We start from the raw sequence: 14,954 nt of genomic DNA, 5'->3' as shown, positions 1-14,954 counted from the left end.
ACAGTTGTACATGTTTTCACCTCTGAGCTTCAGCAGAGAAGCATGGGGGTTTAGTGCCTTGCTCCAGGGCACTGCAAGCATTTTCCATTCACTTTCCCAACACAAGCCAGTGAGGGATTCAAACTGGCAACCTCCCGCTCAAGCCTCTAGGCTACTGCCACTTTCTCAATTGGAAGACATCAGTGGAACCCAACCTTAGACCAAAAAGGGTTTTCAGTGCAGATTTCATAGGGTATCGAAAAGGAAAAATAAGTTAAGGATGAGACATAATCCATTTCTGTAAAGTCAAGTGTAGCCCTTAAATCTAGACTGTTGTCTCTTCCATTAACATAGCTATAATTGTTTATCTATAGTATAATCTTACAATGAATGCAACAGTAGGATAAGCTTAAATTCCTAGTTCACCAACATTACAAGCAACCAATAGTAAGGAGTGCAAGAGTCAAGGCCACAGCAGCCAGACAATAGACAAAATACTTCTGAGTGCCAAGAACATTAGATCCTGTCTTGTGAAAAAAGGTGTAAGATTGTGGAGACGATGTCGTTTAGTGTCTTTTGAAGAGTTTTCAATTCATGATGGAAGATGGAAAAGAGAGGGGATGACTCTCCATTCACTCTGAGCTTCATCCTGAACTTCTTCCCATGATTCCCCGGCCCAGGTCAGGCAGCTGGTGCCTCAGCGCGACCAGGCTCTGATCGAGGAACACGCCCGGCAGCAGAACAACGAGCGCCTGCGCAGACAGTTTGCCAACCAGGCCAATGTCATCGGGCCCTGGATCCAGACCAAGATGGAGGTCAGTCTGAGCAGACAGGACAGTCAAATGACCAGTTAGGAGTTCAGAATGAGGCCACCATGATGACTAGTATAGTCTGTGGAGCCTATTTATGTGTAATTTTGTTTGTGCATGTCACTTACTAGCTTCTATAATTGTATAGTCTCTATTTCAGCACTGGTGATGTTTTGTCACTTACTCACTCCAGTCCTGTAACAATTATTCCATATAAACAAAGTTTCAAACAGGAATCCTTTATTATTCGGGCTTTTCACAGTCCAAAATCTAGGATGCAAACTCAGTCCGCTGAATTTACATTTACACTTTAGGCATTCAGCTGATATACTTATCCAGCGTGACTTACAATGTGCACAACAGTTGAATATAATAGTAGTAGAAATTAAACATTTTAGATCATTAACATTACAAGAAACCAGCAGTAAGGAGTGCAAGGGTCAAAGATGCAAAACCTTGTATCTCCAATTTTGGTGATTTTCATGTTTTCACTTCATTTGAAGGATTACAATGGTTGTCTGTGGGTTGAGAAAATTGTACCAACCTTGGGTTTATAAAACCCTTTCAAACCTCAATTTGCTTAATTCAAAACTGCATGGTGAAAACAAGGCTGTTTTTCTTTTTGGAGATATAAAGGGTTAAGGTTAGGTTAGTTTCATCTGATAGCGACGATATGTAACAACTATTCCTGTGTTCCTGGAATGATGATGTATAACAGAGAGGTATGAAGTAAAGATATAGGAATCAGACAGTAAAGGTTAAGTTTTTGTGGGTTTTCATATTCCTTTCAAGTCATCCACTTGTTAATAGCCTGGGTCGTTCTCATCAGTCTCTTCTTCTTCTGTGGTTCTGTGCAGGAGATCGGCCGTATCTCCATTGAGATGCACGGCACCCTGGAGGACCAGCTGACGCACCTACGCCAGTATGAGAAGAGCATCGTCAACTACAAGCCAAAGATCGACCAGCTGGAGGGAGACCACCAGCTCATTCAGGAAGCTCTCATCTTTGACAACAAGCACACCAACTACACCATGGAGGTAAAACCTGGATCCAACCTTCAAACGCAAGGAATCGCCGAACATGACATGAAAAAGAAATGAAATACATACTACTGAGTTTTCTGCATTGTCCAATCAATGTCTGTTCCTACTTTCATTTCTTACTGAAATGATTATTGCTGTGTTTGATGTGACCAACAGACCTGGGTCCAATAGCATTTGCAAATACTTTTTATGTTTTGTTTTAGTGTACATAGGTGCCAGATGGTTTGCGTTTGCCACAAAGGACAAAACAATCAGAGCCAGAAGGTTTAGACAATCACAGAAAAAATATAGTAAACTTTTCTGTGATGATTTTTTCCCTGACACCAGTGTACAAAATTAACTTTTTGGCTCACATGGCAAGAGCTGGTAAACAAAAAAAAAAACAATACCTGCCAAGAATCAGGTGCTGTGTGAAGCATTCAATAAAGAGACGAGCAGATTTTCTTAACTTTTAACTTTTTTTTCTTTTTGGTGGTGTCACACCTGCTATGTGTCGCCAAAAGTTTAGATGCCTGTTTGATACACAATCATTATTTATTTTGCTTTGATTTGATTGGCTCACAGTCAGAGAGAGTGTACGGTGGCCAGCATGGACAAAGTCTGAGAACAAAGACCAAAGACTATATATAACGTAGTTGTTAAAATTCAAAAGTCTCAAGTGTGGTGGGTGACGCTTATCAATTTATCAAGACAAATTTTACAGGAATTTGGCACTTGGCGTGTCTTAATTTCAGACCCCGCCTGACACCGTCTAACTTGTCCTGATGCGGTAAATCCCACCCATCTTATGCTCCACGCAGGTTAAAACAAACACAACAACTTCTATCCAACTACTATCTGACCCAGGTCTGGATCCCACCTGAAACCGATCCCCCTGGGACTCTTTTTTTAATATCTCTTTCTTCCCGTTACGGCTCCTTGAACTTGCTCCCCCTCCGTCTCTCTCTCTCTCTCTCCGCAGCACATCCGCGTGGGCTGGGAGCAGCTACTCACCACCATCGCCCGCACCATCAATGAGATTGAGAACCAGATCTTGACGCGAGATGCCAAGGGCATCAGCCAGGACCAGATGAATGAGTTCCGGGCTTCCTTCAATCACTTTGACAGGGTCAGTAGTACTGAGTCACACTGCAGAGAGAAAGCAGCAGGCAAGGAGAGGTGTAGCAGACTGTTCACCATTCATATAGTCAGCTGTGTGGAGTTTGTTTTTGCGGTTAATACACATGCTCTAAAGTGTATGAGCTAGATTTGAATAGGAATAGAGTAGGTTTCATTTTGTTGATAGTGCATCCGAAAGACTGCAGTCACATGAGTTTGTTTTCTGCACGTTTAGACAACATCGACAAAGCAAAGAGGTTGAGGTGAGAATATATCAATCGTTGTGGGTCCGAAACCATTCACCTCCTGTCATGCTGCCCAAGGTGTGGCTAACAACAACAGTCCTTTAACAATCCTTTAACCAGAAAACAGATTGATTGAATGTACAGTGTGTGTGTGTCTAATGCATCAGGCTGTGCAGTGACCTTACCGCTTGGTTGAAGAGGGACCAGATCATTTAACTTTAAAAGCTCAGGGGGCTTTATAGATTCATATCAATGGAAAATGTAGACCAGAATCAGCTTTATTCATCAGGTAAATTCCTTAGAGAAATTCTAATCAATATATGCATGCTTTCTTATTTTACATAGAAGTAGGATTTAGGATAGGTGGATTGGCTTTCGAGCAACAATTGACATTCTAGTTAATACAGCTGGGCAATATGGTTGAAATCAATATCACAATGAATTTTCTCGATATTGATATATGAACTAATGAATTAATTAATTAATTGAAATCATGAAATCACATGTTAAATAATCAAATTAATGTTCATCCCACTGAACTGAATAGTAATGTTAGGTGTGATGTCAAACAAAACTGAAATTTTCAAATAATATTCTACCATACTCTACCTATATATACATACCTATACCTATATACTATATACCTATAATATATACCTATAATATTCTACCTACCATACTTCATTTTGTCAGAGTTTTTAAATAGAGTTTGCTTGTTTTCATCAGTTTAGACAGCAGAATTGTGTGTCACGATATCCCCAAATCACCATATCATCACTATATAATTCCACTGAAAGACGCTAAACGGTAATATTGAGTTATCGCCCAGCCCTAGTTCGTACTATACCAGGTAATATTATTTTCGTATATTCTGCATAGCGACAAAATATCTTTCCATTGATGGTTGCAAACCTCAGATCCCATGATGCTATAACAACCCGCTCCCCCCCCTCAGCCTTGACTCTCTAGAGCATAGTGTTTACATTAGGGCCCAGTGTGTCAGGAACAGCACCAATTATGGATGAGTTTTTATTTAGCTCGCCCCCCCCCAGCTCTCCCACCGAGCTTCTGTAGACTCCACCATTACCTCATGCATTCTTCCATAGCGGCCCTATTGTTAATCAATATCCGTGGTCGATGATGGAAAACTAACTGTGGAGCTGAACTTGCCTCTCTGTTTCATATTTCATTATGGTGAAGCCCCCCCTCAAGGCTTTCAGCTTGACATGTGTTGCTAGAAGTTAGGGAAATGTCTGTGCATTAAAAAATGAGTGGTGTAGAACAGGGATTCTCAACCTTTTTTATATCAAGGACCCCTAATTTAGTCCACATTAGGCCCACGGACCCCCCATTTGATGAGATTTTGTCTCTCGGACCCAAATCTGAGAATATTTTTTATTGTCAGATATGATTTTGTCCAGAATTTCATGACTATCTGTATTGTAGGTAGACAGGTAACAGTGAAACTATGATCAAAACAGTCATTCTTCTACATTCTCTAACTGTGTTCACTTCTTATAAATGAAATAAAGGTGAAGTTTAACAATTAGTCAGTTTGCTGGGGGACCCCCTGAAACTCCCTCAAGGACCCCTGGTGGTCCCCGGACCCCACGTTGAGAACCACCGGTGTAGAAAAACGAGTCGTCAAGGTTCTTCAAGAAAAGCACTAGATTGTATTAGTCATAGAAAATGTAGAGGAAAAAATGTGTCATCAAGCATTTCTACTCTTGACTTTTGTCTGTACAAAACAAAAAGGGAAAGAGATACTTTTGCATCCGAGATAAAAAGATTAGTCACACAGGACCGCAGCGTATTTTGTGTTGTCGAGTGCCGCCATGTGCCATCGTTCAGCGGTATGAATAACCTCACCACAAGGCCCTGTAGTCTGCCTGCCACACTGCACCTTAACGCCTCTGAATGCCCTCGCCCAGCATGGCAGCACTGCTGCCACCGTGTGTTCACCTGCCAGATCCTAACGAATATGCACTGTGTTCTCTGTTGTTTTCCATCCCTCGTGCATGGCCCTCCCCCTTCACCCCTCACCCCCCTCTTTTTTTCCCCCTGTGCATGTTTCGCCCCCACCTCCCCTCCCCCCACATCACCACCACCTCACCTACCCTCCCCTCCCACTCCTCCCCCCCACCCCCCCCACCCCCACCATCACTGACACCCCTGTATGTGTGCTGCATGGCCTGTGGCCCCGACGCCTCGCCTGTCGCTGGCCCCCCCCACCCACCCCCCCCACCACCACACCCCAGGACCACTCGGGCACTCTGGGCGCGGAGGAGTTCAAGGCCTGCCTGATCAGCCTGGGCTTCGATATCGCCAACGATGCACAGGTACTAAACCGCAGCCACACCGCCTGCGGTGAGAAAGGTTTAACTGTTTTGTTTTCTTTTTTTTTCTTCTTCTTCTTCTTTACTTTTTTCCCTCCTTATATTTCCCCATCCCTACCTCCCCTTCTCTATTCCCCCCCCTATCTCAATCTCCTTTGTGATTTCCCACATCTTGCAACGTCCATATTGTGGATTGTTTGCGGCGTTCCTCCCAAATTCTACTCTTTGTTCATCCTTTATTCTTCTTCCTATGATTTCCCTCTGCTGCCCCCCCCCCCCCCCCCCCCACCGCTCCTTCTCTATATCTCTCTTCTCCTCCTGGTTTCGTTTGTCCATCGCTGACCTTGTAGAAGAGAACAGGAATGATGGATGCTGAAGACTTCAAAACCTGCCTTATCTCCATGGGTTACAACCTGGTAAAGCCTTGAACACTCTTAAAGTATGCAAATTTGAATGTGTGTGAGTATGTGAATCTGCTCAAAATGGAAGGTGACCAGCTGGAACTGGTAATGATGATAGATGTGACGTTTCATATATTTTAAATAGAAAACAACACTTTGAATTGAAAAAATATGGTTCCTTGATCACAAGGGTTAACATTAGCACTACCACAGTCCATGTTTTGAACTTATATTTCCCACAGATCACCATTAAAACAACACATTAATATTGATGATTATGTAAATTGAACATTTGCACACAACAACACCTCAAAATAATCACTCCAACTCACTTGTGTTATATATACTCGTATTGCACAGTGAATAAAACAAGTTTATACCTTCGCTTAGGCTGTGTTTTCAGTGTGTTGCCGTGGGGATTGTCTCCATGGCGACTGAGTTTCACAGATCCTCTCTGTTGCCTTCAGGGTGAAGCCGAGTTCTCCCGCATCATGAGCATAGTGGATCCCAACCGGATGGGCCTCGTCACCTTCCAGGCCTTCATCGACTTTATGTCCCGCGAGACGGCCGACACCGACACTGCCGACCAAGTCATGGCCTCCTTCAAAGTCCTGGCGGGGGATAAGGTACAGAACGGTGTTGGGCTGTAACTTCGACCCAAACAGCAGCAACACCACTGCAGAGCAGATTTCCACTGTAGAATAGATGATGTTCCATTTGGGATGAAGAGGAATATTTTCATACATTTTTCATTAAGAGAGCAGGTGAAAACGCTGCTGATACATTCACTTGAGGCTCAGACGAAAGATGCGAGGAAGGAAAAATAAATACAGAAATCGACACTGAATTCTCTTGGACAGACGCTGTATATTTTACAACTAAACAGCACATTCAAAGTGACGCTTAAAGTAATCTATCGATCTCTAATAACTACTTATCAAAAGAGAGTTACAAAGTGCTTCTCAGGAATAAAAGAAAAGTAATAATAGTAGGATGCAAAGTAAAACACATAATACAAATACATCCCCAGAATACATTCCCAGAAAAGTTAAGAGAGATATATGAATATATGATATATGAAACCTAGACTAGGACAGTAAAAACCTTACTTATTGTACGTTTAAGCAAAATCCAAAAATCAGTCTTTGCAACAAGAACATTTTATTTCATCTCACCAACTACTTCCTACCGTCTGCTACTTCTGAGCTTAGAAAGCAGTGACAGCTTTCTGACAACAGAGAGGTCGAATCACATGACTTGGACTCAAGTCACAATTTTAATTGCTTGAGATTTGACTTGATGCATGAAGAGAAGACTTGAGACTTGACTTGGGTTCTGGTGACTTGGGACTTGACTTTGACTTGTACTTTGATGACTTGAAAAGGTTTCTAAAGTCTTGACTTGAGATCTTGTGTTTGTGTAAATGACTCAGATTTAAAGTGATGAGATTTGTTCCAGCAGACAACTGAATTTAAATTCTGTTTTCTGAATTTGTATGGAATGATTGAATTTATTGAATTTGAAACTGATTATAGAAATCAAACTCATGATGCTCTTACCAAGTTTTTATCCTATTAAAACCATATTGCATTGAAAAGTCCTAGATATTTAGTTTTCTTTAAGATGTTAAACTGATACTGGACTCTTGATTTGTTCTGACTTGACTTGCTGTTCTACATTTAGACTTGAGACTTGACATTAATGACATGGACTTGACTTGGATCTCATGTCATGTTTCTCCTCCCCTGCACCAGAACTACATCCTGGCGGACGAGCTTCGCCGGGAGCTGCCTCCTGACCAGGCGGAGTACTGCATCGCCCGCATGGCGCCCTACACCGGCCCCGACGGCGTGCCCGGAGCCCTCGACTACATGTCCTTCTCCACCGCGCTGTACGGAGAGAGTGACCTCTGAACCCGGCCCGGGACCGCCAGCCTACCCGCTCTCTCCACCGCCACACCCTCCGACCGCCCTGGCACCGCACTCCTGTCCTACTGCGCTCATTTTTGTATGTCTCTGGCCTTATCTTTTTTGTCATAATCCTCTGTCTCCTCCTCCTCCTCCTCCTCCTCCTCCTCCCACCTTTCCGGCCTCGTCACCGCTCCCTCACACTCTTGTCTCCGTTGTATTTGCTTCCCACGCAATGCAGCAACTCTCCGCGTTTACAAAGAGGGAGAGAGAAAAATGTTTGTTTCTGTTTTTATTTTCTCGTTGTCATTGTTTTTCTTCATAAAATGAATAAAGTTAACATATTTTATTATACAGAACAAAAAAGGTATTTTTCTTCACCTGATTGAAAATAAGAGACGAAAATTGTAATAAAGAAAAATTGCAATACTTTCTCTTCTTATTCTCTGTTTGCCATTGGGATCAACTGTTGTTAATAGATTTACACTGACATTTTAGGAATTTAGCTGACGCTCATATCCAGAGTGACTTACAATAAGTGCAATAGTAGAAAAAGCTAAAAAGCTAAAAACCTAGATCACTAACAATAGATTTAACAAATATTCCTGTGTCCCTAGAATGATCCTGTATGATGTGTATGCTGTCAAAGCAAACAGACTGGTGTCGATTTACAAGAAAAATGTGTTTTTCAGGAAAAGCAGAAGGTGATGATGATTGTGGCCCAAAGTATAAGATACCTACTGTGGTGGGAGAAGTATTCAGATCTTTTACTTAAGTAAAAGTAGAAATACCACAGTATAAAAATACTCTGTTACAAGTAAAAGTCTTGCATTCAAAATGTTTCTTAAGTAAAAGTATCAAAATGTACTTAAAGCAACAAAAGTAAAAGTACTCATTATGCAGAATGGCCCATTTCAGAATAATACAGTATATATTATATTATTGAATTATAATTATTGATGCATTAATGTGTAAGCAGCATCACTTTAATGTTGCAGCTGGAAAAGGTGGGGCTGATTTCCACTACTTTTTATACTGCTGGGTAGCTTACAGTAATCTATAATAATACATCACAATTTATTAGTTGATTATATTTTGTATTAATAATCTGAATCTGCAAAGTAACTAGTAACTTAACTTATCAAATAAAGGTAGTAGAGTAAAAAGTACAATATTTCCCTCTGAAATGTAGTGGAGTAGAAGTATAAAGTAGCATAAAATGGTAATACTAGTACAAGTACAGTATTCAAGTAAATGTACTTAGTTACTTTCCACCTCTGTATACCTACAATAAGTTAGTGATTACAACATGAATACTAGTCCTACAAAAAACAGCAGCAATGATAGTAGATATAGACATATAAGTAGCCTACTGTATTATTGGGTGTCACAGTCTAAGTGAATTAGGAGGAGACTTTACCAAATGATGCACCTGGTGCATCTGGTGCTCACCAAGCTCAGGTATTCATCAACTATGAGACCAACAGTTCATCTGGTTCAGGAGGACATCTGGACCCGACTGCTGCTGCCTGCAAGAGTATGGAACTGGAACTATGGTCTTTGTGTGTGTGTGTGTTCTTGTACCTCTATTAATTTGAGAGAGTTTTAGACCTTCTGAATGAGGGCATCTTTGTGAAGTGAGTGAGTCTTCACTTCTATAAGGCTAGGGTTTAGGGGTTAGGATTTGGGTTCAGGGTTGAGATTAAAATCAGGACTAGGGTTTAGGTTAGGGTATGGTTAAGGTTAGGCATATTGTGGTGAGGGTTAGGGGTTAGGGAATGAATGTAGTCAGTCAAAGGTCCTCATAAGGATAGAAGAACAAGGGTGTGTGTGTGTGAGAGAGAGAGAGAGAGAGAGAGAGAGAGTGAGAGAGAGAGAGAGAGAGAGAAAGAAAATAAATGAAGGCTAACACCAAAATAACAGGAGAGAGCTTTTGGACCAAGAATGGGCATACACCTAGTAATAACACCACACCCAACACCCTAGTTTTCTGTTGTTTTTTCTCCACAATATATTATCACTTTTTTTTTATTTGTGTATTACATTTTTTCCATTGCAATCCTTGCACAGCGACGCACATCGGAACTCAAAATATTCTAAGTTCGCAACATTCCGGACAGTTTAGGGTGTCGGACCCGTTCAGGAAACGCGTCCCCGGCTGTGTGACCTGCTCGTTTCTTAATCAGTAATATGGAGTTATAGCTGGAGAGAAGAGTCATGTTTAGTCTGAAGGCATTGCAGAAAAACAAAACAGTCAGATATGGCGTCCCTATGCTTGTAAGTTACCTGTACTGCATTTTAACGTTTAATACTTTTGGCTAATAAATGATGATAAGCCTGTTAGCTAACATTAGCTGTCTAGTCTTGTATTTTAGACTCAACTGGGATTATACAAATGTCAGTTAACGTTAGTTATTTTAACCAGATTACAGTTGATAACAAAGTAGAATTCGGTAGCCATGACCTCAGAATAGTGTCGTAGGATTATATGTTCGTTTACTAATATAAGTCATGTTGTAAATACCCATCGAAAACAAAATTTAGCCTACGTTACGTGTTACACCTGCCTGTACACAGTCAGACTCCCCTTCACTGTCAATAGATCAGCTGCAGGAATTGTCTGTTGAGAGAATAAAAACAAAATCGAGGCTCTGGGGAAACTTGTACATGTTCAAAATATTATTTGAACTTTCCAAGGTAATAGGAATACGTAATAGGTAATAGGAATAATAGGAATGTGTACTCTATTTTAGTAGATATTTTGTCTATAATTATAGTGAGAGATACAGTGATACTAATATAAAATGAGTAATAATATCTTTAGCTATACATGATGATGTAAAAATTATGACAGTGAACTGGACACTAACTAACTTTACTCATTCAAAAGAATAGCATCTCTTTCTCCAGGTTTTGTCAAAACAAGTGTAATACAGTAGTCCTAACACCATTATCCAGACTACTTTTAATGAAAATAACCCCAGGTCTTTTGCATGTTATTTCAGTTGCTCATAGTTGGAGGTTCCTTTGGCCTGCGAGAGTTTACACAGATCCGCTATGACGCCCAGAAGATCAGAAGAAAGGTGTGTAGTAAATTCAGCTGTGTTACTTTTACAGTTTCACATTTCGACACATTCCAGTGAGACAGCAGATTAAGTTTACGTTCTCAGATAGGAATCACTACAGGAAACCAATGGGGAGAACTACAAGGGTCAAAGCCACAACTTGGTATGCAACTGCTCCTTCTAGTGGTTAGACACATAATTGCACCTGAGATTGTGGTACGACTACGAGTTCAAACAGCAATGGTACAGTGTAAACAAAGCACACATGTAGAGTTGTGTTGCCATCTGTGAAGACTGCTCAAATCTCAGTGTTAAGCCTAATTGAAGTAAGCTTAAATTGATATTAAGCAGGGCTCAGAATCATTCAGATATTATTTTATCTCTCCATCCTTTCGGCAGAAGTATCTAAGACACTGCAGACATATCGCACAGGCTTTTCTAACCTGATTAGAGTGGCTCAGTACAAGAGCAAGAAGTGAGAACAAGCCCTAATAATTCATTAAAATGACAGCCCCAATTCATTAAAATGACAGAAGACCGACCCTTTATTAGAAGCCATTACAATCTGATGAGCTGGCTGCGGGGGGGCGAGGGAAGTGGCTGTTTTGTGCTGTTTTACCGTGACAAATGCCGATGCATGTCATCTGGGTGGGAGCCAGATGGCAGGGCATCTTTTCTTATTACTGTCCATGTGAGGCGGGGCTAGAGTGTGTACGGCGAGGGAGGGTGGGTGGGGGTGGGGGCGAGGGTGGGTGGGGGTGGGGGGGCGGGCATCATGCCCCTGGCACTGCGCCTGTCTGCTCCATGCAGCTGCCCCCGCACTACCACTACCTCGCTGCTGAAGAGGCCTGCGGCACATCCAGCCTCCCTCCTCGCCGCTCAGCCGCCCTCCTCTCTCCTCTCCAACCCTGTAGTTGAGAGACCCAACTCTGCTCAACGTGCGTGTGTGTGTGTGTGTGTGTGTGTGTGCGTGTGTATTTTCATGCATGCGGTACGTCAAAATGCATGTGATTAAAACCATTCTTGTGGCTCTTACTTGGAAAATGTTACCAGCTGATTCCATTATTTTGTCCTCTGAGATATTGACCCACTTTAGTCAGTAAAGCCACAGTCTGAGTCACTTACGAACTAAGTCACTGTACGATCCAATTTACGTTTTCTCCTCAACGAATCAATTCAGCTCAGAGACAAAGCTGAGCTTCCCCTTCAAGGCCGTTCCCTTCCCTGTCCAGGTTTCATGGGAGTTTTTCCTCACCTCTGATGCTCCCAGCTTGTTGTCTGGGAGGCTCAGGCTAGTGGTGGTTGAAGTAGGGCGAATAACCCCTCTGTAGTAGGTATAATACTAATTACTAAGGCGATTAATTCCAGTGGACTGGAGGCTGCAAATTGCAAAAGTAATTTCATAGTAGTTATTTTGTAGCTGCCTCTGTAGGCTACATTGTTGTTGTTTTTTTTGCTCTAGTAATATAAGTCTAATTAAAAATCAATCATGAAATTATGAAAGTCGTCATTCACTAGAGTAATTTTAGCATTATTGCGATGAAATATTAGAACTCATTAAAAGTAATGGATTCAGAATGGGATTCATTTCAGTCCTATTCTCGGGCAAAATCAATTTGAATTGCAAAACACTGATAGTTCCACTGGACTTGACTCCTTGTTCCCGAACCATCTGACATGGAATGCTTTCGTTCGGCTCGACCCGGTGATGTTTTGCCAAATCAAGCAGAATAATTTACAGGGGAAAAACAGGACAAATTGGATCCTCTCTCCAGGTTCGGAGGGGGTGGACTTCGACGATGGTGGGGAAAAAAAGTCTTGAGTGCTTATCTCTTCCACACAAGCTTATGGGCCTGACTCGCCAACTACCTCTCCTCTTCTGCAGATGCCATCATTTATACATTAAAGAAATAATACATGAAGAAGAGGAGGGGATGATGCCGAGGGGCTTCTCACTGCTTCAGTCAAAAGTTGCAAGCATTCGAGCCTCTTTTCTCTTACCCTTTGCATGATTTGTAATCTGCCTCCCTGCACTAATAAGTCTGCTCAACGTGCGGCTGGCTGGCTGCTCACGCAGACGAGGAAAACCTCCCACATCTTCGCTCTCCATCTCTCTGTCTTTGTTTCTTTTTCATTTTCTTTTTGTGTTGTGAGCGTGTGAGTCTCTGCCAGCCTCGTGCACGTGTTACTTCTTCTCTGTTCTCTCTCAGCTGGATCCTTCACTGGAGGCCAAAGTGAACATCCAGAGGCAGCCAGTCATGCTGGAGGATGAGTACGAGGTAAGGAGAGACAGGTTAGGGACCCTGAGGGGGGGAACTGGATGAAAGAAACTGACTGGTGTGCTCTGTTGGCAAGAAAGTGTTGCTGGTAAACAACATGTGCTTTGATAGGGTGTCATCAAATTGCAAGAGGTTTAAAAAAGGCCATACTGTGTAGAAAGGCAAGACTTTTCAGATATCTAGACGCATTTGTGCTGGAAGGTCTGAAATATAAAAATAGTGAATGTACATGTATTTTTGCACAATCTAACATTGTTTTTGACCTTTGGGAAACAATTGGGATAGTAGGAGTTCATGTTATTGAATGTTGCAGACCTGGGTCAAATAGTATTTGCAAATAATTCTCTGTAGGGTTACACCCATATATCAATAACAATATTGGCCTTTTGTTAAATATCAGATATCGGCCAGTCAATGTTGTCCAATACCGATTTGATGGATGTTCCTCCCTGACAACAGATACATAAAATCTATAAAATCGGCAATGAAAGTTTATTTTCTTTGCAGATTTTAGTTATTCATTGAACTGTTCATTTATGTTTTTTATATGAATTCTTGATAATGTATCCCAAAGTTTCCTTTACTAGTGAGTAGGTGGGGTGGGTCAAAGTGCTTTAAAGAGCTGCTAACCCTGAAAGGATTTAATTAGTCTGGGTTTCAATGGAGAGTTTAGTGTCCCATGATGGCCTAAATTCTGGCTTTCCCATCATGCCAAGAACAACATTTTTTAAAATGAAAATGGTCAAATTTAAAGATGCCGAATATCAGAACAAGATATTGGCTATTGGTGACTTTAGTAGTGCAGTATTGATATGGGCCTTCAAAAACTCATGTCAGTTGAACCTTAATTCTTAGCTGCTTGGCAGTGGCAGACCAGATGGTTGAGGGTTTACGGCACCTGGGCATTTCAGAGAGTATCAGGCAAGCTGTCAGAGAGAGAGAGGAATCCTAAGTTTCAAATAGTTTCTTGCATTTTGCAAACTTTCTGGCACTCATTTTATTGCCCTATATCTATTCTGGGAAGCCCAGCCCATTTGGTACTCCAAGGAGGTTCAAACAAACCTGTATAATTTTAAAATGCTGTTTAATCTAGGACTGGAATGTTTTAGATTTATTTGGCATAGTCAAGGTAAAAACTTTACCTCCTGTTGGGTTGTTTTCTCTGCAGAAGATGAAGGAGGTGAACTTGGACGAATGGAAGAACATCCGTGGTCCTCGTCCCTGGGAGGACTCCAAGGAATACCAGGAGCAGCAGCGCAGCAGGCAGAACAAAGAGGGCTGAGGCCCGGGGAAACCGGGCTGAGCAGACTACACACTCTGCAGCAGGATGGACAAAACAAGAATGGACGGACTGTGTGGCGAAGGCACCGCTGAGACCCAATTATCTTGGACGCTGCAACTCCAGGGCATGGGCTCAACTTGTTTTGTCTCGGCTTGCGTTGGACTTAAAACTTTGTAATTGTGCATTGTAACAAGTGACACATTCGGCCCCACCAGTGGGGAAAATAAAGTCACATAAACTTAAAACTTTGAAACAAGTTCAAAGTTTGTCTTAAATTTAAAGAGGTATGCACTGGATAATGCAGTTTTATATTTAAAGTATAAAGCAATCCACTGTCAGTAGGCTATTCTCCACACTGATGACCAGGAGTTTGTAATGGAGAACAACCAGTAGGTGGCATGTCTGTGTGTTGGTGCACTATACCTTGCTGTGCCTTCCACACAGAAGGCAAGGAAGAAAGATATATGCCAATGTATGATTTCCATGGCTGAATAAATTATGTCCTATTGA

General features: G+C 41.8%; 2 protein-coding genes across 14 annotated transcripts in view; both read left to right on the top strand.

Moving 5' to 3' along the window:
• actn1 (actinin, alpha 1) overlaps positions 1-8,247 on the top strand; it is a 27,413-nt gene extending 19,166 nt beyond the window's left edge. For 4 of the 12 annotated variants that reach the window (XM_071526029.1, XM_071526034.1, XM_071526024.1 and 1 more), the window contains 6 exons: positions 660-794; positions 1,646-1,825; positions 2,793-2,939; positions 5,861-5,926; positions 6,379-6,537; positions 7,666-8,247. In XM_071526029.1, the coding sequence (XP_071382130.1) occupies positions 660-794; positions 1,646-1,825; positions 2,793-2,939; positions 5,861-5,926; positions 6,379-6,537; positions 7,666-7,824 (846 nt within the window). In that variant the 3' untranslated portion in view covers positions 7,825-8,247. Of the gene's footprint in view, positions 1-659; positions 795-1,645; positions 1,826-2,792; positions 2,940-5,432; positions 5,514-5,860; positions 5,927-6,378; positions 6,538-7,665 lie in introns of all 12 variants that reach the window. The other 8 variants (XM_071526033.1, XM_071526023.1, XM_071526027.1 and 5 more) reach the window with 3 other exon arrangements.
• Positions 6,792-14,954, top strand: cox16 (cytochrome c oxidase assembly factor COX16). 2 transcript variants are annotated; one of them, XM_071526037.1, is made up of 5 exons: positions 6,792-6,807; positions 10,034-10,095; positions 10,824-10,901; positions 13,094-13,162; positions 14,331-14,954. In XM_071526037.1, the coding sequence occupies exons 2-5, from the start codon at positions 10,036-10,038 to the stop codon at positions 14,442-14,444; spliced, it is 321 nt and encodes a 106-aa protein (XP_071382138.1). In that variant the 5' UTR covers positions 6,792-6,807; positions 10,034-10,035; the 3' UTR covers positions 14,445-14,954. The 2 variants fall into 2 exon arrangements, with proteins under 2 accessions (XP_071382138.1, XP_071382137.1); XM_071526036.1 differs by lacking the exon at positions 6,792-6,807 and having other exon boundaries at positions 9,954-10,095.

Source organism: Centroberyx affinis, unplaced genomic scaffold (genome assembly GCF_046629955.1).
Source record: "Centroberyx affinis isolate AG114_WGS23_722 - 3 ecotype Tasmania unplaced genomic scaffold, CSIRO-AGI_Caff_v1 ptg001378l_1, whole genome shotgun sequence".
NCBI classification, from domain to species: Eukaryota; Metazoa; Chordata; class Actinopteri; order Beryciformes; family Berycidae; genus Centroberyx; species Centroberyx affinis.
The sequence above is the reverse complement of the archived record's forward strand: the minus strand, read 5'-3'. Positions and strand labels throughout refer to the sequence as shown.